Below are 26629 nucleotides of genomic sequence, written 5' to 3'. Positions count from 1 at the left end.
GGAGGAAGAGGAAGCAGGATGGAAAGCCATCAGCTCTAGGCCTCCTCAAGTACCACAGTGAAGGTTCTGAAACTCCAGTGTAGAATTCTGCTATGTCAGGTGCTTGCCTGGGATGGGGGTGAGGGTTCGGGCACCGGGGCCAGTCTTCCTCCTCCCACTCAGACCTGGGGCACAGCTAGGGTGCTTGGTTTATGCTTTCCCAGAATTTTAACTATACTTCAGGGATGCGCTGAGTTTCTCTATAGCTTACAAAATGCTTTTCTATCTAATAGCCAAGCGCAGCTAGTGGAGTGGTTAAGAGCATGGACTCTGGAGCCCAATTGCCTGGGTTTGAGTCTCAGCTCTGAGACTTGTGAGCTGTGCCCTTGGTCAAGCTATGGGAATCTCTTTGTGCCTCAGTTTCCTCTATTATAAAATGGAATCTATGAGGATGGTAATAGGACTTCTTGGAATTGTCTCATCTTATCTCCCCAAGTACTTCCATGGAATCATCATCTCTCACTTTGCAGATATAGGCTAACTCTCTTGCCTAGAAACTCAGCTACTGAGCATTGAGGCTTGTAGGCAAACCTGGAGGGTGGGGTTTATAAAAAAAAAAGAGAGAGAGAAAAAAAAAAAAAAGAGAGAGAGAGAGAGAGGAAGGGCAGGATCAGCCCTCATGGGGCAGCCAGAGCTGCTGGGCCCCAGCTGTTTGTTGACAAGCGGGAATGCAGAGCCAGTGGTTTTGTTTTGCTTGTGTGTGATTGAACATTTTCTGCTTCATTTCAATGAGGAGTGGCTGTATCAGCTTTTCTGAATGTTGCATACATAGATCCCTTCCTCCATCACATCCTGTCAGAGTCAGGCTTATAATAAACAGTGTAATTTTGTTGCTGTAGAGGCCCCTAGGATTGGAACACTGGGGAGAAGCCAGAAAATAGTTTCTTCTTCCCTGGACTCTCTTCCTGGCAATTGTTCCTTTCCCACCTCCCCTTGGTGGAGAGAGTAGAAATAGCTTTTTCATATAATGCCCCTGTCCCCCCCACCCCCAGCCTACTGGTCCAGAACAGAGCCGCAAATCAGGCTGGGTGAATCGGGGTTCATCCCAGTGCAAGAAACTGCTTGGTCAAATCCTGTTTATGTCCTGTTTATGACATAAGGGTCTCCTGTCACCACCAGGTAATTAATTGTCTTCCTTTCCCTTGAGCAAAAGATGCAATTAGCCAAGTGTGCTTGCCCTCTATTGTTCTGAAGTAAATCACAGGGCGCCCTGTGCATACTGTCCCAGAAGATAAATTTTATATAATTCAACAAGGGTTAAGAGTATATTTTGTTTGCTGAATTCCTGGGAGAACTGTCTCTCTGCTCAGAAATCACGCATGCTGCTGCTACTGCTGCTAAGTGGCTTCAGTCATGTCCGACTGTGTGTGACCCCATAGATGGCAGCCCACCAGGCTCTCCGGTCCCTGGGATTCTCCAGGCAAGAACACTGGAGTGGGTTGCATACTTGCTTATTAATGACCTGACCAGTGTACCTGCCTGGGGAAAGATAATAGTTGTGATTGGGTGTCACTAGCTCCCATCATTTCTGCCTCCAGGGAAGCCATGGTAACAGGCAGAGCTCCTCTCCTCCCTGAAGCAGTTGTCCTGTTGTACACACAGATCTTCACTCTGAAATATGGGCAACCCTTTCAGATTCTGCCCTAAAGTTCAAGTGAGCAACACAGGTCCAGTGTTTTCCAAAAACAGGCCCCAAATTTCATATTTCTGTATGATAATATATATTTATTTATTTTCAATTTTTAAAAATTCTCTGGCTGTGCCATGTGGCATGTGGTCTCTTAGTTCCCTGACCAGGGATTGAATGTGTGTCTCCTGTTTTGGAGGTGCAGAGTCTTAACCACTAGACCACCAGGGAAGGCCAGTTTAGGTTTTTAAATGTTGCCAAATGTTTCAGTTAACAGTTCACTTCAGTTGCTCAGTCCTGTCAGACTCTTTGTGACCCCATGGACTGCAGGCAGCATGCCAGGCTTCCCTGTCTATCACCAACTCCTGGAGCTTGCTCAAACTCGTGTCCATCAAGTCAGTGATGCCATCCAACCATCTCATCCTCTGTTGTCACTTCTCCTTCTGCCTTAAGTTTTCCCCAGCATCAGGCTGTTTTCCAATGAGTCAGTTCTTCACATCAGGTGGCCAAAGTATTGGAGTTTCAGCTTCAGCATCAATCCTTCCAACGAATATTCAGGACTGATTTCCTTTAGGAAGGTCTGGTTGGATCTCCTTGCAGACCAAGGGACTCTCAAGAGTCTTCTCCAACACCACAGTTCAAAAGCGTCAATTCTTTGGTACTCAGCTTTCTTTATAGTCCAACTCTCACATCCATACATGACTGCTGGAAAAACCACAGCTTTGACTAGATGGACCTTTGTTGGCAAAGTAATGTCTCTGTCTAGGTTGGTCATAGCTTTTCTTTCAAGGAGCAAGTGTCTTTTAATTTCATGGTTGCAGTCACCATCTGCGGTGATTTTGAAGCCCAAGAAAATAATGTCTGTCACTGTTTCCATTGTTTCCCCATCTATTTGCCATGAAGTAATGGGACCAGATGCCATCTTTAATTTTCTGAATGTTGAGTTTTAAGGCAACTTTTTCACTCTCCTCTTTCAACTTCATCAAAAGGTTCTTCTTCACTTTCTGGCATAAGGGTGGTGTCATCTGCATTTCTGAGGTTATTGATATTTCTCCCCGCAATCTTGATTCCAGCTTGTGCTTCATCCAGCCTGGCATTTCTCATGATATACTCTGCATATAAGTTAAATAAGCCAGGTGACAATACACAGCCTTGACATACTCCTTTCCCAATTTGGAACCAGTCTGTTGTTACATGTCTGGTTCTAACTGTTGCTTCTTGACCTGCATACAGATTTCTCGGAGGCAGGTAAGGTGGTCTGGTATTCCCACCTCTTTCAGAATTTTCCACAGTTTGTTGTGATCCACACAGTCAAAGGCTTTGGTGTAGTCAATGAAGCAGAAGTAGATGTTTTTCTGGAACTCTCTTGCTTTCTCTATGATCCGTCAGATGTTGGCAATTTGATCTTTGGTTCCTCTGCCTTTTCTAAATCCAGCTTGAACATCTGGAAGTTCTCGGTTCACATACTGTTGAAACCTGGCTTTGAGAATTTTGAGCATTACTTTGCTAGCGTGTGAGATGAGTGCAACTGTGTGGTAGTTTGAGCATTCTTTGTCATTGCCTTTCTTTGGGATTGGAATGAAAACTGACCTTTTCCAGTCCTGTGGCCACTGCTGACTTTTCCAAATTTTCTGGCATATTGAGTGGAGCACTTTCACAGCATCATCTTTTAGGATTTGAAATAGCTCAACTGGAATTAACAGTTAATAGTTGCTTGCTAACAAATCACCTTGAAGTTTAGTGGTTAAAAATAGCAGTTATTTATTGTTTCTCTTGCTTCTGTGTTTTGGCTGGGTGCAGCTGGGCAGTTCTGCTCCATATGGTGTCAGCTGGGGTCACTCACTCGAAGGCATTCAGCGGGGCTGGATGCTTTTGCTCGCATGTCTGGTGCCTCAGATGGAATGGCTGGAATGGGTGGTGATGCTGGCTGAGTCTCTCTCCACATTGTCTCTACCCTAAGCTTATTTTTAGAGTGGCTTGATCCTAAAAAGGTGAAAATGGGGTCTTCAAAGACTCTTAGGGTCTAGGCCCAGAAATTACACATTATTACTTCTATTGAATTCTACTGGTCAAACCAAGATGCATATCTAGCCCAGATTCAAGGTGCAGGAAAGAAATTGGTGGAAGGTCTAACGTGTATACAGGCATGGGAGCTATCTCTCTGGACAGTCTACCACAGCAACTAACTCATGTCATTAAAACACACATACCTGTATGTGTACATATAACTGATTCACTTTACAGCAGAAACCAACACAACATTGTAAGTTAACTATACTCCAATAAAAATTAATTTCACACACACATATCTGCAGGCCATAGTGGCCCACAGATGTAACTTCTACTTGAAACTTTTAAGAAATTCACCTGGAAATCCTTCATGACCATGGGTCTTTTTATACTTGCTGCTCCCAGCAAGGAGTGTAGCAAGAGAAGGAGACTCTTGGGCTTTTTCTGGTGTTCCTGAGACCTTTTTTCATTGGAGGAAAAGAAGTCAGAAGCTTAGGCACTGCCCATGTCTATTATTACTTCTTTCTTATTAACCTCCTTTAGGACTACTTCCATCCATGAGCCTGAATCCCAAAGCTGCCCATTTATAACCTGGAGGGAAGAAGACCAAATGATTGATGAGATTTCTTTTAATACCCTAGTGGGTGCATCAGCTTTAGCCTAAGAAATCACTGTTGGGTTTTAATCAGGCCTGTTTTGATTAGGTTGGGGGTTCCCAGGTGGCGCTAGTGGTAAAGAACCTGTCTGCCAATGCAGGAGATGTAAGAGTCATGGGTTCAATCCCTGGGTGGGGAAGAGCGCCTGAAGGAGGGCATGGCGACCCACTTCAGTATTCTGGCCTGGAGAATCCAATGAACAGAGGAGCCTGGTGGACTACAGTCCATGGTGTCACAGAGTTGGACATGACTGAAGCGACTTAATCATGCTTAAGTCAGATAATCATGATGGTGTGATCACTGACCTAGAGCCAGACATCCTGGAATGTGAAGTCAAGTGGGCCTTAGAAAGCATCACTACGAACAAAGCTAGTGGAGGTGATGGAATTCCAGTTGAGCTGTTCCAGGTCCTGAAAGATGATGCTGTGAAAGTGCTCCACTCAATATGCCAGCAAATTTGGAAAACTCAGCAGCGGCCACAGGACTGGAAAAGGTCCGTTTTCATTCCAATCCCAAAGAAAGGCAATGCCAAAGAATGCTCAAACTACTGCACGATTGCACTCATCTCACACGCTAGTAAGGTAATGCTTAAAATTCTCCAAGCCAGGCTTCAGCAATATGTGAACCGTGAACTTCCTGATGTTCAAGCTGGTTTTAGAAAAGGCAGAGGAACCAGAGATCAAATTGCCAACATCCACTGGATCATGGAAAAAGCAAGAGAGTTCCAGAAAAACATCTATTTCTGCTTTATTGACTATGCCAAAGCCTTTGACTGTGTGGATCACAATAAACTGTGGAAAATTCTGAAAGAGATGGGAATACCAGACCACCTGATCTGTCGCTTGAGAAATTTGTTTTCAGGTCAGGAAGCAACAGTTAGAACTGGACATGGAACAACAGACTGGTTCCAAATTGGGAAAAGAGTATGTCAAGGCTGTATATTGTCACCCTGTTTATTTAACTTATATGCAGAGTACATCATGAGAAACGCTGGGCTGGAAGAAACACAAGCTGGAATCAAGATTGCCGGAAGAAATATCAATAACCGCAGATATGCAGATGACACCACCCTTATGGCAGAAAGTGAAGAGGAACTCAAAAGCCTCTTGATGAAGGTGAAAGTGGAGAGTGAAAAAGTTGGCTTAAAGCTCAACATTCAGAAAACGAAGATCATGGCATCCGGTCCCACCACTTCATGGGAAATAGATGGGGAAATAGTGGAAACAGTGTCAGACTTTATTTTTGGGGGCTCCAAAATCACTGCAGATGGTGACTGCAGCCATGAAATTAAAAGACACTTACTCCTTGGAAGGCAAGTTATGACCAACCTAGATAGCATATTCAAAAGCAGAGACATTACTTTGCCAACAAAGGTTCATCTAGTCAAGGCTATGGTTTTTCCAGTGGTCATGTATGGATGTGAGAGTTGAACTGTGAAGAAGGCTGAGCACCGAACAATTGATGCTTTTGAACTGTGGTGTTGGAGAAGACTCTTGAGAGTCCCTTGGACTGCAAGGAGATCCAACCAGTCCATTCTGAAGGAGATCAGCCCTGGGATTTCTTTGGAAGAAATGATGCTAAAGCTGAAACTCCAGTACTTTGGTCACCTCATGCAAAGAGTTGACTCATTGGAAAAGACTCTGATGCTGGAAGGGATTAGGAGCAGGAGGAGAAGGGGAGGACAGAGGATGAGATGGCTGGATGGCATCACTGACTCAATGGACGTGAGTCTGAGTGAACTCTGGGAGTTGGTGATGGACAGGGAGGCCTGGCGTGCTGCGATTCATGGGGTCGCAAAGAGTCGGACACGACTGAGCGACTGAACTGAACTGAATGCATAACATAATTATATTTTTATAATTGTCTATTACCTGTCTCCTCCCACTAGAATGCAGGCTCTGAGAGGACAGGGACATTGTTTTATTCTCGTCTGCATCTCTAGTACCCAGAACAGTGTTTGATACTCAGATGGTGGTCAGTATTTGTAGAGTGAATAGGGTTCTTTGGACATGAAAAAAGCAGCAGCTCACTCCCAGGATGTGGTCTAAAACAGTGGTTCCTAAACTGTGAGCCAGGCATCTTTGGAGGTCCTTGGATCTTGGTGGGAGATTGCCGGCGGCAGGGAGGATCTGTGAAGTGAAACATGTTTTTAACACTCAGTTCAGTTCAGTTGCTCAGTCGTGTCCGATTCTCTTTATGACAACATGAATCGCAGCATGCCAGGCCTCCCTGTCCATCACCAACTCCCGGAGTTCACTCAGACTCAGGTCCATAGAGTCAGTGATGCCATCCAGCCATCTCACTACTGAGACATTATTTGCCTTTTTCATTCTTATTCTCTCATGAATATACAGTGGAATTTTCCAAAGATTGAATGGCGTGATATTGCTGCAATTAAATGCAGAAGCAGACATGGGACTCCAGCTGCCTTCTATTTAGCCAGACATGAAAGACGTCTGCAGAATTGCCAGACAATGCCCTCTGCTCTTCACTGAGTGGGGACACAGTGAGAAAGCAGCTGTCTACAATCTAGGAAGTGGGTCCTCACCAGAACGTGACTGTGCTGGCACCCTGACCTCAGACTTTCCAGTCTCCAGAACTGTGAGAAATAAATCTGTTGTTTAAGCCAAAACAAAACAAGTAATAACACAATGCCACCCTTCTCACTACTTTTTTAATGTGTCTTTGGAAAATATAATTAACTTAAATAAAATTGTGTTTTTTATGTTAACATGCAATTTATTTTCATTATGTTGAATGGATGAACACATAAGTATTTTTAAATGTTTAAGTTATAACAGTGCTGCTGCTGCTAGGTCACTTCAGTCGTGTCCGACTCTGTGCGACCCCACAGACGGCAGCCCACCAGGCTCCCCCATCCCTGGGATTCTCCAGGCAAGAACACTGGAGTGGGTTGCCATTTCCTTCTCCAATGCATGAAAGTGAGAAGTGAAAGTGAAGTCGCTCAGTCGTGTCCGACCCTCAGCAGCCCCATGGACTGCAGCCTACCAGGCTCTTCCATCAATGGGATTTTCCAGGCAAGAGTACTGGAGTGGGGTGCCACTGCCTTCCCCAAAGTTATAACAGTAAATATTGGTAAATGATAGACATTTTCAAAGTTCTATGAGATTAATAATTTTTAAGAACATAAAGTGGTTCTGAGACTAAAATATTCAAGAGGGTAGGAAGCAGAGAAGCTAAATTGTTTTCCGTATTGCAGAACTAGAGATTGTGGAGCCCATCAGCAGCAGTTCTACAGAGACAGGAGGGTTGGGAGGAGGCAAGGGGTTTGGATTCAGGCAAAAGTTAATGTATGCAAAAGAGTTGAACATCACAGTGACCCATGCACCCACGGAGTCTGAACAAGGCCAGGGCAACAGGGTCTGAGTTCAGGAATGACCAAAAGTATTCTGTGTGCTGTGTGCTTAGCAGTGTCCAACTCTTGCGACCCCATAAACTATAGCCTGCCAGGCTCCTCTGTCCATGGGATTCTCCAGGCAAGAATACTGGAGTGAGTTGCCATTTCCTTCTCCAAAAGTATTCTAGGGATAGTCATGTATGATATTGACTGTTTATTATTGGTCCAAAAGGTTTAATTTGTTTGGAGAAATACACATAAAATATTTTTGTTTTCATAGTCATTTACCTATATAACAAAAGAATAAAGCAGCCAGATCTTTGAAATCAAAGAGTAAAATACTGATTCAAATTAGCTTCAGTTTCTAAAATTAAAAACCAAGCAAGGAAAGTAATAATATATGTCTTATTATATAATGAGCAGCCATAAAATGATCAATTCATGAAAGGAAGGCTGACTTGATAACAGACTAGCTCACAAGAGACAGATGAATAAATCAGACACAAATTGTCAAGGATCTGGCAGTCACATCCTCTAATAATCACACTCATTGAAAATGCCCACGGGAGGCTGGGTAATGACCGCTGTTATAGTTGATGGGTCTTGAGTCGGAGAAAGGAGTTTGTCTTATGACTTATCTGATACCTTTCCAATGAATACCTCTTCTGCTTACATTAGCCAGAGTTGGCTTCTTCGGTTGACAGCCAAGAGCCCTTGGTTGTCTTGTAATCTTCAAGATTGATCAAGGAATCAATGTTGACTGTTTGATCAAGGAATCTTCAACATGCAGGAGATTATTTACTGCCTTGGGAGTGGCTGAAATCACCCAGGGATATGAGTTAAACAATAGTTTAAGTGGACTATAGACAGAGGAATAACAGTTTTGCTTTTTCTTTAGGGAGATGTTTGAAGGATCAATACAAGAAAGGAGTTGAAAGCACTGAAGAAAGAGGACTATTGATGGATTAAAATCTCTGAGGAGGGACTTCCCTGGTGGTCCAGTGGTTTACGACTCCAAGCTTCTACTGCAGGGGGCACCAGTTCGATTCTTGGTTGGGGAAAAGATCCTGAAAGCTGTGTACAGTGGGAAAAAAAAAATCCCTGAGGCGATAAAAAGGGTGGAAATCAGAGTAAAGTTGGGGACGGGGAGTTGGCCTTAGCCTGGAGAGGATGGGGAGACAGTCCCTTAGTTTCGTATAACAAAATACCACAGACTCAGCAGCTTATAAACAACAAAAATTTATTTCTCATTTTTCTGGAAGCTGGAGGTCCAAGGTCACACACAGTTGGGTGTGTGGGGGGGTCTTCTTCTGGGATGCAGACGTTTATTGTACCCTTACAATGGTGGAAGGGGCTAGGGAGCTCTTTGGGGGTCTCTTTCATAAGATCTACAAGGGCTACGGTCCACGGGTTGCAGAGTCGGACACGACTGAGCGACTTCACTTTCACTTTCATAAGATCACTAATCCCTGGTTTCTTCCCCCAAACCTCACCTCCTAATTATATCACATCATGGGTTAGGATTCAACATATCAGTTTGAAGGGGCCCCAATATTCAGCCTATAGCAGCATCTCTTCCTCTGGGAACAAGCAGGAATGAGAAAAGGATAGAGGGGCATCTTAGTTAACTTTTCCCCCTGAAAGAGTAGAGGTTAACCGCTGGGACTAAATGGAGTGGGCACTATTGGGAGGAATTATCCCCAGTAGTGGAGGAGGGCATGGCAACCCACTCGAGTATTCTTGCCTGGAGAATCCCCATGGACTGAGATTGGCTACTGGCAGGCTACAGTCCATAGGGATGCAAAGAGTCGGATGCCACTTAACACTTAGTGACTTAGCATACACATCCCCAATGGGCTTTTGCAGGTTCCACTTTCGAGGATATCAGCTGATAGGAGTTTATTGAGAAGAGACCTAGGAAAGAAAGCAACACTATTATTGATCATTCATTAATTCCAAATACGTTTGGAGTTTCTGCTATGTGACAGACACTGAAGTGGGTGCTGGGTATATGGCAATGAACAACACAAGAACTGTCCTGGCTCAGTGGAGCTGGCATTCTAGTGAAATAAAAATAGCCCAATAAATGTGCTCATCACCACCTCCATGGCAATGAGTCAGCGAATGAGCCAAACCCCATTGCCTCAGCACCCAGAATGAAGCGCATGGCCCCCTGAAGGTGCCTAGTTGGTAGCAGGCCACTCTCTAGTGTGGCAGACAGTGCTGGAACCGTCCTTAGTATCCGTTCTCCCAGTCTTCCTTACTAATACAACCTTGGTTTTACTGGAAGATACAAGGTGAGCAGTTAAAAAACTAAAATGTGTCACACGGTCACTTCTGTGCCACATAGGAGTGATTATGTGACAGTTTAGGACAAAGAGAGATAAATGGAAATTGTTGGGTAGGGCTTTCTGGAAAGCTCATTAAATGGGCATGCAGACTCGGCTGGCGTGCCCTTTGCTCCGTGCCCTTCTACCTTTCAGATGTCTGCAATGCAACCATGATGGCTGAGGCTGGGGAGACATTGCAAAAGTCTGAGGAAATGGCCAAGAGATTTGCAGAGATTTCTACCCTGAATCTTTTTATTTTTTTTTTCCAAATTGAAGTATAGTTGATTTACAATATTGTGTTAATTTCTGCTGTACAATCAAGTGACTCAGTTATACATATATGGGGCTTCCCTGTTGGCTCAGGTGGTAAAGAATCCACCTGCAATGCAGAAAACCTGGGTTTGATCCCTGGGTTGGGAAGATCCCCTGAAGATGGGAATGGCTACCTAATCCAGTATACTTTCCTGGAGAATTCCATGGGCAGAGGATCCTGGTGGCTATAATCCACAGGGTTGCAAAAAATCGGACATGGCTGAACAACTAACACTTACTTATACACATATACTTTCTTTTTTTTTTTTTTCTGGCCTTGCCACGAGGTTTGTCGAATCTCAGTTACCTGATCAAAGATTGAACCTGGACCATGGCAGTGAAAGCCTAGAATCCTAGCCACTAGGCAACAGGGGAACTCCCTACACATTCTTTTTCATATTCTTTTTCAAATGGCTTGTTGTAGGCTATTAAATATAGTTCCCTGTACTGTACAGTAGGACCTTGTTATTTATCCATTCTATATATACTGGTTTGCAGCTGCTCATTCGAATTCCTAATCCATCCCTCATTCACCCCCTTGGCAACCACATGTCTGTTTCTTTGTCCGTTGAATCTGTTTCCGTTTCACAGATAAGTTCATTAGCGTCATATTTTGGATTCCACATAGAAGTGATATCACATGACATTTGTCTTTCTTTTCCTTTTCTCTATTTGGCTGTGCCCTGCGGTATGTGGGATCTTTGTTCCCTGACCAGGGATGGAGCCCATTCCCCCTGCAGTGAAAGCATGGAGTTTTAACCACTGGGCCACCAGGGAAGTCTGTCTTTCTCTTTCTGACTTACTTCACTTAGTATGATAATCTCTAGGTCTATCCATGTTGCTGCAAATAGTATTCTTTTGTTCCTTTTTATGGCTGAGTAGTATTGTGGCACCCCACTCCAATACTCTTGCCTAAAAAATCCCATGGACGGAGGAGCCTGGTAGGCTGCAGTCCATGGGGTTGCGAAAAGTCAGACAGGACTGAGCAACTTCACTTTCACTTTTCACTTTCATGCATTGGAGAAGGAAATGGCAACCCACTCCAGTGTTCTTGCCTGGAGAATCCCAGGGACGGGAGAGCCTGGTGGGCTGCCGTTTCTCGGGTCGCACAGAGTCGGACACTACTGAGGCGACTTGGCAGCAGCAGCAGTACTCCATTATATATATGCACCACATCTTCTTTATCCATTCATCTGTCAATGGACATTTTAGGTGGTTTTCATGTTTTGGCTATCGTGAATAGTGCTGCTATGAACACAGGAGAGCGTGCATCTCTTTGAATTACAGTTTATTCTGGATATGTCCCCAGGAGTGGGATTGCTGGATCATATGGCAACTCTATTTTTACTTTTTTGAGGAACCTCCATACTGTTTTCCATAATGGCTGCACCAACTTACATTCCTACCAAGAGTGTGGGAGGATTCTCTTTTCTCCACACCTTCTCTAGCATTTGTTATTTGTAGACTTCTTTTTTTAAATTTTTAATGCTTTTAATATAAATTTATTTATTTTAATTGGAGGCTAATTACTTTACAATATTGTATTGGTTTTGCCATACATCAACATGAATCCGCCACGGGTGTACACATGTTCCCCATCCTGAACCCCCCTCCCCGTACCATCCCTCTGGGTCATCCCAGTGCACCAGCCCCAAGCATCCTGTATCATGCATCGAACCTTGACTGGTGATTCGTTTCATATATGATATTATACATGTTTCAGTGCCATTGTAGACTTCTTAATGATGGTCATTCTGATCAGTGTGAAGTGGTATCTCATTGTAGTTTTTATTTGCATTTCTCTAATAATTAATGATGTTGAGCATCTTTTCATTTGCCTATTGACCATCTGTACATCTTTGAAGAAATGTCTGTGTAAGTCTTCTGCCCATTTTTTGATTGGGTTATTTGTTTTCATTGTTGTTGAGCCTTATGAGCTCTTTGCATGTTTTGGAAATTAGTCCCTTGTCAGCCACTTTGTTGCAAATATTTTCTCCTATTCTATAGGTTGTTTTTCCTTTTTGTTTATGGTTTCCTTTGCTGTACAAAAGCTAAGTTAGATTAGGTCCCATTTATTTATTTATTTTTGCTTTTATTTCTATTGCCTTGGAGGACTGTTCTAAGAAAACATTGGTATGATTTATGTCAGAGAATGCTTTGTCTGTGTTCTCTTCTAGGAATTTTATGGTGTCATGTCTTATATTTAAGTCTTTAAGCCATTTTCAGTTTATTTTTATGTATGGTATGAAGGTGTATTCTAACTTCATTGATTTACATGCAGCTGTCCAACTTTCCCAACACCACTTGCTAAAGAGACTGTCTTTCCCCCAATGTATGTTCTTGTCTCTTTTATCTAAGATTAATTGACCATGGGGATGTGGGTTTATTTCTGGGTTCTCTATTCTGTTCCATTGATCCATATGTCTGTTTTTGTGCCAGTACCATACAATTTCGATTATTTTAGCTTTGTAGTATTGTCTGAAGTCTGGGAGGGTTATGCCTCCTACTTCATTTTTTTCACCCTTAAGATTGCTTTGGCAATTTGGGGTCTTTTATGGTTGGCTATAAATTTCAGTATTTTTTGTCCTATTTCTGTGAAGAATATCATGGGTAATTTGATAGGGATCACATTAAATCTGTATATTGCTTTGAGTAGTATGGCCGTTTTTAACAATATTAACTGTTCCAATCCAAGAGCAATTAATTTCCTTTATTAATGTTTTGTAGTTCTCAGCCAAAAAGTTTTTTTTACTTCCTTGGTCAGGTCTATTCCTAAGCATTTTTTTTTTTTTTCTGAGAGGGGTGGGTGGGATGTGATTTTAAAAGGGATTGTCTTTTTGTATTCCTTTTCTGATATTTCATTATTAGTATAAAGAAATGCAGCTGATTTCTATATGTTGAGCTTGAATCCTGCTACCTTGCTACATTCGTTTATCAGTTCTAGTAGTTTTCCTGTGGAGTCTTTAGGGTTTTCTATATATATCATCATGTCATCTGCATATAAGGACAATTTTACCTCTTATCTTCCAACTTGGAATCACTTTATTTCTTTTTCTTCTCTGATAGCTATGACTAGACTCCCAATACTATGTTGAATAGAAGTGATGAGAGTAGGTATCCTTGTCTTATTCTGGATTTTAGTAGGAAGGCTTCTAGCTTTTCACCACTGAGTATTACATTGGTTACGGTTTTGTCATAAATAGCTTTTATTATGTTGAAATATGTTCCCTCTATACCCACTTTGTCTACCCTGAATCTTCAAGTTGCTGAGCCAACTCAATTATTCCTAGACTTCTCATTATGTAAGGAAAAGACCTGTCTTGTTGAACTCACTGTTATTTGAGTTTTCTGTTACATGTAGCCAAGCTAAATGTACACATGATACACCAAGAATCATGTGCTTGTGACCTGTGGTGGCCATGAGAATGACTTCTTACATCTTTGATGACAGGGAGCACAATTGACCAAGGGACCCAGCTGCTGCATTCTGAAACCCATCACTGCTTTCGTGCCAGGGCCAAATTTCCCATGGGCTGTTCCTGGCTAATGAATGAGCACAGATGGGATAATAAGGCAGGCCCATTCCTTGGAGATAGAAGGATAATGGGTGGCTTTGGCTGGAAAACTCCCCAATAGTGTTGCTGAACTTTCCTTAAAACTGTACTGAAGTCTAGGATGCTTCCACCAAATTTCCTTCTTCCCTCTTTCCTTCACTCAGGCTCAGACTTGTAGCGTGGTCTGATGTTTCTCCTAGGCTCACCTGGCTCCCTCTTCATTTTCTCTAACAAATCACTCTGAAAGGTTGTTATGTTGTAGCCACATGTTCCAGGAAACAAACTCACTCAGAAGGACAATGCAGATAGTGGAATGCAGTTTATTACATTGGCAGGCCCAAGGCAGAGTCTCCTCTTAGCCAAGGACCCCAACCAGTTTTTGTGAAAACCTTATATACCCTAAGTGTATGTGCCCAAACTCACCTCGCCGAATTCCCTGAAGCTAGTCTGAACAAAGGAAAAGAAAGATACAATCGAAGTTAACCTGTGATTCATATGCCTTAAGCCTAGGTAGTTAACAGTGGACAATTATCAATGGTCTGTGGTCATACTCCAATAAGCATAATAGAATTTATGATTCTATTCAGTTACACAGATAATTAGGGTATTCTTTTGGGCGATGGAGAGTCTAGGTATGAGCCCTGGGGCTCTTCCATCTGGGGGTCTGGTTTTCCAGTTGGTATGTTGTTTCCATAGATACTGAGCATATAGCTCAAAGTCCACAGTCCGGCTCCAGATGGAGTCCTGCTTTCAAGATGGAGCCTGTTCTGTCTGTTTCCTCCTTCAGTTGCTGAACCATGAAAGACGCCAGGATTCTTGGCCTCCGGAGGAGAAGAATTCAATCCGGGGTCAGAGATGAGGTTCGATCGCTCAGAGCTTTTGTGTAATAAAGTTTTATTAAAGTATAAAAGAGATAGAGAAAGCCTCTGACAGAGACCTCAGAAGGGGGAAGAAAGAGTACTCCCCTGCTAGTCTTTAGCTGGATATTATAAAGCTACTAGCAGTCTGCTAACTGGAGAAAGGAAATGTCTCAAAACTCAGAGAATAGCACCAGGCCCCTCACCCAAAACATGCATTGAGATAACATTGGCACCAGGTGAGTCATCCCAGGCCATAAAACGATTGACATGAATCTTGATGAAAAGCATTTTATCTTACGTGTTTTTTTTTTAAACCACAATGAAAAATAAAATTTTAAAAAAGCTTTCTATTTTGGCTCGGGGAAACCACTGTGAAAGATTTGGGAAACTATAAAAACTTGAGTCTTCACTCACATTACTTTGCAAGTATCCTAAAGCTCTTATCTGTGTTATAGACGTGGAAGTCTAGACAATTTGTTATAGGTATGTTCTACAAGAAACGTGGAATTCCATTCAGCAGACCCATACTCAAAGAAAAAGCCTCAGCATTACATCAGAGGATTTTTTTAGTGAACAACTTGACAAAATGATTGAGTGGGGCCTCCCAAGTGGCGCTAGTGGTAAAGAACCTGCCTGCCAGTGAAGGAGACATAAGAGACACAGGTTCGATCCCTGGGTCAGGAAGATCTCCTGGAGAAGGGCACAGCAACCCATTCCAGTATTCTTGCCTGGAGAATCCCATGGACAGAGGAACCTGGCGGGCTACAGTCCATAGGGTCAGACACGACTGAAGCAACTTAGCTTGCATTATATCAAAAGATTGGCAAGTTTAAGTTTTAACTTAAAACACATTTATATGTTTTAAGTTAAAACATGCATAAATACAAACCATTTTTTATGATACTTCTTTTAAACTGACTTTCTTTGTTGTTCAACTGAGAAAGTCCTGGTTTCAGTTGCATCAGATAAGAGGGCTTCTACTGAAATAATGATAGTATATGTGAATTGCTTTATTGCACAATAATTATATGCCCAGTGTAAATGGCTTGAGTATAGCTTCAGCAGAATTATGAGCAGAGAGGAGGGATATTTCAGGCATTATGAAGAGGCTGGTAAACAGAGCTCTGGGAATAATGTCCTTCAAGATTGAAGGACCTGTTTGGCAGTGCTGAGAGGACTGGAAGAAGAGAAGGCTGTAGTCCAAGAGGCAAGAGGGGAGAATGGGATTCTTGAGCAAAACTGTTCTTGGTGATGGATGAAAAGTCCCATGGTGAGGCCATGGGAACAGGGTGGTGGCTGAAGGAGAGACAAAGGTCACTGGAGTGAGGAGGTCAGCTATAGAGGCAAGGCCAGGGTAGGTGGGTCATCCAACGAACTAGAAGGTCTTCTACACTGGCCGCAAGATTGGGCCTGGAGGAGAAATTAGGGGCCAGTGATGTGCTGGAAGCAGCTTGTACTGGCTCATGAGAGCCAAATGTTAAATTTTCAGTTTTATGATCTGGTTGTTAAACACAGCCATTATTAAAAATTTAATTATATTGCCTATAATGAAGTCAACTATATTAAAACAAAGATAGTAAATATTTAAAACTAATCACTTTTTAATACCTTTATGACATTTTACTGCTCATGTTCTTAAAATTACTTATGTTTCTTATCTCTGTGTGGTGGAAATACTATACAATGGTGTGCTATGGTACATCTTTGCTCAACTGTCTCCAGTGACATAATGTTGATAACTCAAAATCAGCCATGATGGAAATATTTACATCACAGGAATTTGAAATTCTACAATTGCAGAGCTTGATTTATTGTTTTGTTGTTTATCTGCACTCACTCATCAATTGCAGCTGTAGGTTGGCTGTAGATACAAGAGTTAAAAACCAATGAAAGCATTCTGTGGGAATCAATTGGCTATATGAATTTTACAATGAGTACTGTATGTTTTATTATGTGTTGTTTATGTCATATACATATCAGTAAAACAATAAATATATGTGTATATTCATGAATATATTTCTCATAAAGAGCCAGTTGTTAAACATTTAGCAAATGTACCTCTGAACTAAGGTCTCATCTCCCTGAGCCTGGCACTGAGGTGATGGTGAGCAATTCATATGGGGCTCTGCTCCTTCCCCACAGCCCCAGAACTCACAGGCTCATGAGGAGTCAAGACATCTAGGTAACAACACAGCACTGAGTGGCAGAGAGAGAAGCAGCAAGACGAGGTATCTAGTCTCGGCAGCCACCCTGAGGCGTGAGACTCATGTGGGCACTCAAAGGACGAGTAGGAATCAGCCAGTCAGACGGACCACACGAGCTAAACCCAGCTGTTGACAGAAACAATGTAGGACAGAAGGCAGGAAGTCTCGGGACACAGGGCATGGTGTGTCTGCCAGAGAGAAACCAGCAGGCTCTGGGGGGCTCCACCTGGCCTCGTGGTACTCAGAGGGTGGAGTCAGGGCAGCTTCTACTAGCAAGGGTCCTCTGGACCCCAGTTCTTAAGAGTAGAATTTCCGGGCAAAGCGGTGGGGTGGGAGTCAGATGAGGGGGAGAGAGGATGGAACAGCATGTGCAAAGGCAAAGAGGTAAAGGGAATCTGAATTCTTAGAGCTGCAGGCAGTGCTGGGTGACAGCCACAATAGAGAGAGCCTCAGGAGGGTTCTCAGCAGGAGAGTGGTGAGGCTGAGATCCCTGCGACTGCTTGGAGGAGAATGGTTTGAGAGAGTGTCAGGTGGGGAAGCAGTAAAGAATGCAATGTCTTTGAGGAGACTATCGCAGAGGTGACGGAAGAGGGTAGTGGGTATGGGAAAGCAGAATTGATGGGACTTAATTTTCAGGGTCTGGCTTGGGTAACTGAGGTCTGACATAATCATTTTTTAAAGAGTACCCACCAATTATTGTGTAGAATATTCTTCAAATTGGGTTTGTCTGATGTTTTCCTTGTGATTAAATTGAGGCTATGCATTTTGGAGGTAAGAATATCGCAGTCAGTGAAGCATATCAGAAGGTGTACAATGTCAGTGTGTCTTATCACTGATGATAGAGCCAATTTTGGAGGCAGGATCACAGGAGGAGGCACAAATAGGGTGGAAAATATCTGGGGTTCCAGCTTGGGATAGGACTGGAATGCAGAAGAGAATTCAGGCCAGAGACAGAGCTCTGGGAGCCTAGGTTACTGAAGAGGTAGCAGAAGACTTTGCAGGGGGCAAGGTTGCCGGGGAATAAGGTATCAGGCTGAGGAGGGGGAAGGGAGACCATGGAGGTAAAAGCCAGACTGGCTTTGCAATATATTAATATCTAACTTTTCAGGCAGATGAAGACTGGAACGTGACCTGTGGATTTGGGATCTAGGGACTCAGCCAGTGACCACAGCCGGCGCTTACCAGGCCAGGCCCAGGCTGGGGTTTGTGAAGAGTACTTTCTCTCTGGACAGTTGGCTGAAGCACGCTGGGAGGGGCACTCCTGTTCTAATTCGATGAGTGTGAGCAGTGGATGTTGCATATTCAGAGCTGCTGGCAAGGCTGCAAGGGGTGGTGGTGATGAAAATGAGCTGTGTATAGGCCAGCAGGCTGCCCAACACCCAGCACTTTTAGCTGCCAGCAAAGCAACCTAGCTGATGGAGCATTAGCCCTAGAAGTGTTAGTGGATGCCAAGCGCAAGTGCAGCCGTGACCGCCCCCAAGTGGTCTATTGGAGGCACTGCCTGTAGAAGAGAAGCCATGAGGGGTGGTCCTTGACCTGGGTTTCACATGTAGGCAAGAGGTTGGAGGTGTGGAATCATCTTTGTTCGCCAGATTCAGGCTGCCTCAGGGATCCCTATTTTTTTTTTTTTTAACACTAACAGGCCTTTCAGTTCAGTTCAGTTCAGTCGCTCAGTCGTGTCTGACTCTTTACTGAGTTATAATCAGTAAGTTTTCAGTTTGGTAAGTTTAGGTGCTTTTATATACCTTATAACTATCACCCCAAACAAAATCTAGAATATTTCCACCACCCAGAAATTTCTTTTACATCCCTTTCCTGTCAGTCTACCCCCATCCCCAACCAGGAACCACTTTTCTCCTGTCACATTAATTTTCCTGTTTTTGAACTTCCTATCAGTGGAATCACATAATATTTTTGTTTTTGCTTTTGGCTGCTTGCCCAGTATGCAGGATCTTAGTTTCTGTCTTGAACCTGGGATAACTGCAGTGGAAGCGCTGAGTCCTAACCACTGGGCCACCAGGGAATGCCCCCCTTAGTATGTATTTTTTTGATCTACCTTATTTTGCTCAACATAATGTTTTTGAGATTCACTCATGTTGTAGTTATCAATTGCTCATTCATTTGTACTTCTGATTCCATTGTTTGAATATACAATCATTTATTTATACATTTTCTTGTTGATGCCTGTCTCTGGGTTTTAATTACTACAGATAGAGTTGCAATGAATTTGCAAGTCTCTTGTGAATATATGTTTTTATTTTTCTTGGGTGTATACATAGGAGTAGAACTGATAGATTAGATGGTAACTCTCAGTTTAACTCCTTGAGGAACTGCCAAACTGTGTTGCAAAGCGGCTGCACCATTTACATTCCTTCCAGCCATGTATAAAGGTTCCAATTTCTCCCCATCCCTGTTGTACTTGTTATTATTTGCCTTTTTTATTATAGCCATTCTAGTGGGTGTGAAATGGTATCTCATGATGATTTTGACTTGCATTTCCCTGATGACAAATGATACTGAGCATGTTTTCAAGTGCTTATTGGCCATCTGTATATCTTCTCTGGAGAAATTTCTATTCCAATTCTTTTTCTATTTTATAGCGGATTGTTTGTCTTTTTTATTATTGAGTTGTAAGAATTCTTAATATATTCTAGATGCAAGTCTCTTATCAGATATATGGTTCAAAAGTATTTTTTCCCATTCTGTAGGTTGGGTTGGGGAGGTTCCAGTCTGGCTGGGGAAAGAAGACAAACGTGGGGAGTGAGAAGATGGGAAGGAGATGCTGAGGCGAGAGGCACTGTAGGGGAGATCTAGGGTGAATTCTCTGAGCTTCAAGCTGCCCACCTAGGTAGAGACTGGATTGGACGGACTGCTCTGACATTGCCCTGGCTCTGCAGCAAGAATATGTGTCACTGTATACTCAGCGCTGTGCCATCAGGCATATATACTTACATTAAGTGTCAGGGACTTGGCATTCTGTAAGACCAGGAGCATGAGTGGGATGGAGGGGGAAGAAGTCTCTTTCTTAAAAAAGGAGACTCCATTTTGCAAACTTCCACAGGACTAATGGGTGACCTTGGAGGCAGCCTGATGTGGCCTTAAGAGCCAGTCAGGCTTGGATTCAGATCTTGGGTACAGCTGACACGGCTACTAGTGCTCCTTTAGCTGTTCCTGACGGCTTCCTATATCCTTATTCTAATATCCTTACTATGTATATATTTAATTGTAAATATAGTTTAAATATGTATATAGTTTAAATGTAAATATAAATTTTTAGCAACACTGCATGGCATGTGAGATCTTAGTTCCCCAACCAGGGATCGAACACATCCTCTTGCAATAGAAGCATGGAGTCTCACCCACTGGATCACCAGGGAAGTCCTTGTAAATTCTTTTATTCTTACAGAATGTGAACCCCTGGGGTTTTCTGCTTAAGGGTTTTCTCTGCTCAGAAGGCACACAGGACGCAGAAAAGTCTGAGAATTCAGGAGCAGCCCTCAGCCCTAGTTTCCTCATTCTTTGATAGTACAACAATACAATACAATGGTATTCTTCACTGTGTCTTGGAGGTCCCCAGTAGAATCGGGACCCCCATTGCCCACTGTTCATTATAGCACCCTGAATTGAGTTCCTTTCATTTCTTTGTTTCTACTTTGTCCACTCCTCTACTAGTGCTTTATGAGATCATCTCTCAAGTAGACCAGTGTCTGTTTCTGGGGAAATCCAACCTAAAGATACTGGTTCTTCCACTTCTTAGATTCTATTTTCTTGGGCAGATCATCTTACCTCTCTGAAGCTTATTTTCCTTATCTACAAAATGAGGATAAAAGCATTTCCTTCATAGGGTAGTCATGAGGTTTAGCATCTCACTCAGGTATATTTAGAGCTCAGTAAATACTAGTCCTCTTTTCTTCCCGGTTGTTTATTGTCCTGTAAACAGATTTTCTCCCAGAGATTATTGGGTGGACATGCCTCAGTAAGCCATAGCTGAGCGGGAATGATGAGCAGCCTGGAGCTGGTCCCATAGGTGACTGGATTACTATTCCCAGTCACTTGCTGCCTCTCTGCTGTTGGATTAAACATCCCTACTGTTTGTCATGTCTTGCATCCTCTAAACAGTGGTCCCCAACCTTTTTGGCACCAGAGACTGGTTTTGTTGGAGACAATTTTTCCATGGACTGGGATGGGGGATGGTTTGGGGATGATTCAAGCACATTACAATTAGTGTGCGCTTTATTTCTATCTTTGTTACATTGTGAAGTAATTATACAGCTCACCATTATGAAGAATCTATGGGAGCCATGAGCTTATTTTCCTGAGCTCAGGTGGTAATTCGAGTGATGGGGAGTGACTGTAAATGCAGATGAAGCTTTGCTGGCTCACCCAAAGCTCACCTCCTGTTGTGTGGCCTGGGGATTGAGGACCCCTGCTCTAGAGGGAGCAAGTCTCCCTGTTGCCCATGCTTTAGCCATAGGACGTGCTTTGGTGAGTGGCATGTGAGCTGATGTGACATTTACCACATCTGAGAAGAAGCTTTAACTGTTACTGCGTGGTTTGGCTCTGGCTCTTTTTTTAACTCCTGCCCTCACCATGAGAAAGAGGTGTCCCCAGAGCTTGGCACTCATTAGACACTTACTGTGTACCAGGCATTGTCTCAATTGTTACATATGTCTACACATGTTATTAATAATTCATTTCATTCTCACAGGAACTCTAAGACATAGGTACCATTATTATCATCCTTATTTTACGTTTTTGGAAAACTAAGATTCAGTAAGGGCGACTGCCTTGCACAAACGTACACAATTGGGAAGGGGGAGGCAGTCTGCCTTCTAGGTCCATGTTCCTAACCACTGCACTATGCTGTTTCTCACAGCTGATCAGCAAACGCTTGTCAAGTAAAAGTTTGTTCAGTTCAGTTCAGTCGCTCAGTCATGTCCGACTCTTTGCGACCCCATGGACTGCGGCATGCCAGGCCTCCCTGTCCATCACCAACTCCCGGAGTTCACTCAAACTCATGTCCATTGAGTCCGTGATGCCATCCAACCATCTCATCCTCTGTTGTCCCCTTCTCCTCCTGCCCTCAATCTTTCCCAGCATCAGGGTCTTTTCCAATGAGTCATTTCTTCACATCAGGTGGCCAAAGTATTGGAGTTTCAGCTTCAACATCAGTCTTTCTGATGAATATTCAGGACTGATTTCCTTTAGGATTGACTGGTTGGATCTCCTTGCAGTCCAAGGGACTCTCAAGAGTCTTCTGCAACACCACAGTTCAAAAGCATCAATTCTTTGGTGCTAAGCTTTCTTTATAATCCAACTCACATCCATACATGACTACTGGAAAAACCATAGCTTTGACTAGACTGACCTTTTTTGGCAAAGTAACGTCTCTGCTATTCAATATGTTATCTAGGTGGGTCATAACTTTTCTTCTAAGAAGCAAATGTCCTTTAATTGCATGGCTGCAGTCACCATCTGCAGTGATTTTGGAGCCCCCCAAAATTAAGTCTGTCACTGTTTCCCCATCTATTTGCCATGATGTGATGGGACCAGATGCCATGATCTTAGTTTTCTGAATGTTGAGTTTTAAGCCAACTTTCTCACTCTCCTCTTTCACTTTCATCAAGAGGCTCTCTAGTTCTTCTTTGCTTTCTGGCATAAGGGTGGTGTCATCTGCATATCTAAGGTTATTGATATTTCTCCCGCCAATCTTGATTCCAGCTTGTGTGTCATTCAGCCCAGCGTTTCTCATGATGTACTCTGCATATAAGTGAAATAAGCAGGGTGACAATATACAGCCTTGATGTACTCCTTTTCCTATTTGGAACCAGTCTGTTGTTCCATGTCCAGTTCTAAGTGTTGCTTCCTGACCTGCATACAGATTTCTCAAGAGGCAGGTCAGTTGATCTGCTATTCCCATCTCTTTCAGAATTTTCCAGTTTGTTGTGATCCACACAGTCAAATGCTTTAACATAGTCAATAAAGCAGAAATAGATGTTTTTCTGAAACTCTCTTGCTCTTTTGATGATCCAACAGATGTTGGCAATTTGATCTCTGGTTCCTCTGCCTTTTCTAAATCTAGCTTGAACATCTGGAAGTTCACTGTTCATGTGCTGTTGAAGCCTAGCTTGGAGAATTTTGAGCATTACTTTACTAGCATGTGAGATGAGTGCAATTGTGCAGTAGTTTGAGCATTCTTTGGCATTGCTTTTCTTTGGGATTAGAATTAAAACTGACCTTTTCCAGTCCTGTGGCCACTGCTGAGTTTTCCATATTTTCTGGCATATTGAGTGCAGCACTTTCACAGCATCATCTTTCAGGATTTGAAATAGCTCAACTGGAATTCCATCACCTCCACTAGCTTTGTTCGTAGTGATGCTTCCTAAGTTTGTTTAAATGATTGTAATTCATGAAACACTGTTTCCTTCTATTTATCCAGATTCTGAAGGTACAATCTACTGGGACAAAGATGGGCTTCTGATTTTGGACCTGGGGACTTTTCCTGCCTCAGTTTTTAGCCAAATAAGAGATCCTTCTAATTCTCTTGATTGGGGAAAGGTCATTTATGGCTATCAGATAGGAACCCAAATAATTCTCCTGTAGGATCCACATGTGGAGAAGGTGATGGCACCCCACTCCAGTACTCTTGCCTGGAAAATCCTATGGATGAAGGAGCCTGGTGGGCTGCAGTCCATGGGGTCTTGAAGAGTCGGACACGACTGAGCGAGTTCACTTTCACTTTTCACTTTCATGCATTGGAGAAGGAAATGGCAACCCACTCCAGTGTTCTTGCCTGGAGAATCCCAGGGACGGGGGAGCCTGGTGGGCTGCTGTCTGTGGGGTCGCACAGAGTTGGACACGACTGAAGCGACTTAGCAGCAGCAGCAGCAGCAGGATCCACATGCATCATGAGATATCTCCTGTAAATTCCACATGGATCCCAAACATCTCCACTGTAGATTTCAGCTCAACCTCAGACCCCTCTCCTGGAGGTTCATGTGAACCCATATATATTTCCTAAGGCCCACATGGACTCCCAACATCTCCTCTGTAGGAGCCACGCTTGATAACCTCCTCAGGGTCACATTCATCATTTCATTGGGTCCTCTCATAACTCTGTAAATCAGTTAAAGCTTGTCTTATGGCAAGATAGAGGGCAGTGATTATGAGAGTGAACCAGGGACAGGATCAAAAGCAGAATCTTCTTGTCTTGCTCTGTAGCCCATGACTCCTCTGTCCTGCATAGATCATGCTTCCTGCTCAAGACTCCATAGCCTCTGAAGCTCCCTCCCTTTTCTTGCCTCTCCTGCACTAACTCCTGTCTGCCTTTCTTCACTCCCACTCCTTTTCTAACCCAGCTGTGGGAGTGAGGCTCCACTCCCAGCAGGCTGAGACCATACAATGGGCCCTTATTCTGGGCAAAGAATCCCCACAGTGTCTCCCACCCACTGAGGCCCCCTTCTAGGCCCAGGATGGTGTGGGTGGAGGGCACCATGAAGGGCAGGAGCTATTTATTGGCTGGTGGGATAGAGGGTGGTCCTGATTGTAGATATCCCACAAGAGGTTTACATATGAAAACATCACTCACAATGAAAGCCTGTCTGTCTTTTACTCCCAGCCTCATCTCTCCAAGTGGGTCTCTGGCAACTCTCATTGATTCTGGGCTTTAAAACATTTACCCTAGTCTCTACTCACTTTCAGTGTTCATCTCTGCATATCAGCCTCTTTTTTTTTAAATATGTATTTTAAATATTTATTTATTTGGCTGTACCAGGTCTTAGTCTCAGCATGGGGGATCTAGTTACCTAACCAGGGATCAAGCCCGGGCCCCCTGCATTGGGAGAACAGAGTCTTAACCACTGGACCACCAGGGAAACCCATAGTCTCTTTCTTATTTTCTCTCTCTCCCTTTCTCTTTTTCACTCTTTCTTTTTCTGTTTTTTCTTTATAAGCCTCTCCCTTTCTATTCTTCTATGTAGCTTGTCTGTTTCTTATTTCTTTCTCACTTCATCATGCTCTCTTCTTCATCTTTCCTTGTCTTTTTTTCTCTCCAAATCTTAATCTCTCCATGACTCTGTTCTTCGTGTTACTATGACTTTATGTTCATGGCTCTGCTCTCTTGTCTTTCTATGTCTGGTTTTTTGGATTTGTGTTTCCTTGTCTATGTCTCATTTCTGACTCTTTATATTTCATCTCTAATTTTCCATCCTCTATCCCCTCTCTGTCACTTTGGCCCTGTAGATCCGAAGGACTTTCATCAGTCTCCTGCTTATGAAGCTCCCTCTCCCTCTTCCTTTCTGGTACACCCAGAGGCTCCTGGAACTGGCATGGGAGGTTATTCTCCCAGTTTACAGATTTGGAAGCCGAGGCTCTGATTGTTGGTACCAGACTCCCATTTCTGGATCTCTTCCTCGACGTTCTCGACTTGCTCCTGTCCGCGTAGTGCCTGCCCACAACCTGATCCGGCCCAGAGTCCGGAACTTAGCACCTCGGACAGCTCCCGCAAGGTGAAGGGGCGGCCAGGCCTTTCTTCTCGCGAGTGCAGAAGCCGCGGCCCAGTGAAAGCTCGGGAATCTCGCGAGAACAGCTGCTGCAGGCCGAGGTGGCGCGGGCGCGCGAGGAAGTGGCCCGAGGCGCGCGCGTGCGCGAGCGCGCGCGCACCCCGCCTCCAGCCCCGGAGCGGCTCGCAGCCGGCTCCGAGCCGCATCGCTGGGTGCAGCGCAGCGCGGTGGCCTTTCTGCAGCCGAACGACAGCGGCGGGTGAGTCCCGGGTCCAAGGGCCCAGAGAAGGGCCTTGCAGGGAGGTTGGGCGCAGGTGGAGAGAGGGTCACCCGATCTCCAGCTTTGTACCTGCTACGCTTCACCTTTGGATGCAGGGGGTAGGTCGAGCTGGAGAGGTGGAGAGTCGAGGTGACCTTCCCTGTTAGGGCGGGGGAAGAATGCTTTAGGTGCCCCAAGCCTCCACCAGCCCTCACCATCCCCATTCCCGGCTCCCGCAAAGGGAACCCGGGTCTTGGATGACGTCAGACCCCTGGATTCTGGAACCTGGAACCCAAGGCCCACCTGGCGTTCCCAGCAAACAGTCCTCCTCCTGGGGCCCTCCTCCTGGCGCACGCGGCCGGGGAGGGGGGCGCCTGGAGGCGGGGTGACTGTGGCCTCTTTAGGGGTCCTTCTTGACAAGAGGCGCCTGCAGGAGGAGCAGTTGTGTTCCCCAGCCCCCACCTAACCGAGGCAGCGGGCCTTTGGACCACTGGTCTGAGCCACCTCCGGTTTTCGGGATGGGTGCACTGGTTTGAGCCTGGGGTCCAACGGGGCTTCAGGGTGGTATGTGGAGGGCCCAGATGGAGCTCATTGTAACGCTGACAGGATTCGGTCACGAGGATGGGGGGAGATACTTGGAAACCCATCTCGGTCCCTGCCTCTGGAGGCCCCCAATCTAGAGGTTAGGGGAAGCAAGTAGAGTCTTGGACAGAGAATTTGCCATTTCAGGCAATTCAAACCCGTAATGCCCCAAGTCCAGGATGAGGGGTTTAGGGAGGGCCAGGCAGACTTTCCTGTGGACACCAGGAGCACAAGGAGAAAGGGAGACAAGAGCCAGTGAACAAGAGCCTGCTCTTGGAAGAGGTGAGATTTGGATGAGAAGAGAGGTAACGGAGGGCACTTCCAGAAATGGCCTGGA

General features: G+C 44.2%; 1 protein-coding gene across 1 annotated transcript in view; it reads left to right on the top strand.

The window, feature by feature from the left end:
• The window catches only part of SCAMP5 (secretory carrier membrane protein 5), a 55229-nt gene that overhangs the window by 8477 nt on the left and 20123 nt on the right, over positions 1 to 26629 (top strand). Inside the window, exons 2-3 of the mRNA XM_061394164.1 lie at positions 25394 to 25457; positions 25516 to 25710. Coding sequence (XP_061250148.1) covers positions 25394 to 25457; positions 25516 to 25710 — 259 coding nt within the window. The remainder of the gene's footprint in view (positions 1 to 25393; positions 25458 to 25515; positions 25711 to 26629) is intronic.

This window comes from Bos javanicus, chromosome 21, assembly GCF_032452875.1.
Source record: "Bos javanicus breed banteng chromosome 21, ARS-OSU_banteng_1.0, whole genome shotgun sequence".
Lineage (NCBI taxonomy): Eukaryota > Metazoa > Chordata > Mammalia > Artiodactyla > Bovidae > Bos > Bos javanicus.
The sequence above is the reverse complement of the archived record's forward strand: the minus strand, read 5'-3'. Positions and strand labels throughout refer to the sequence as shown.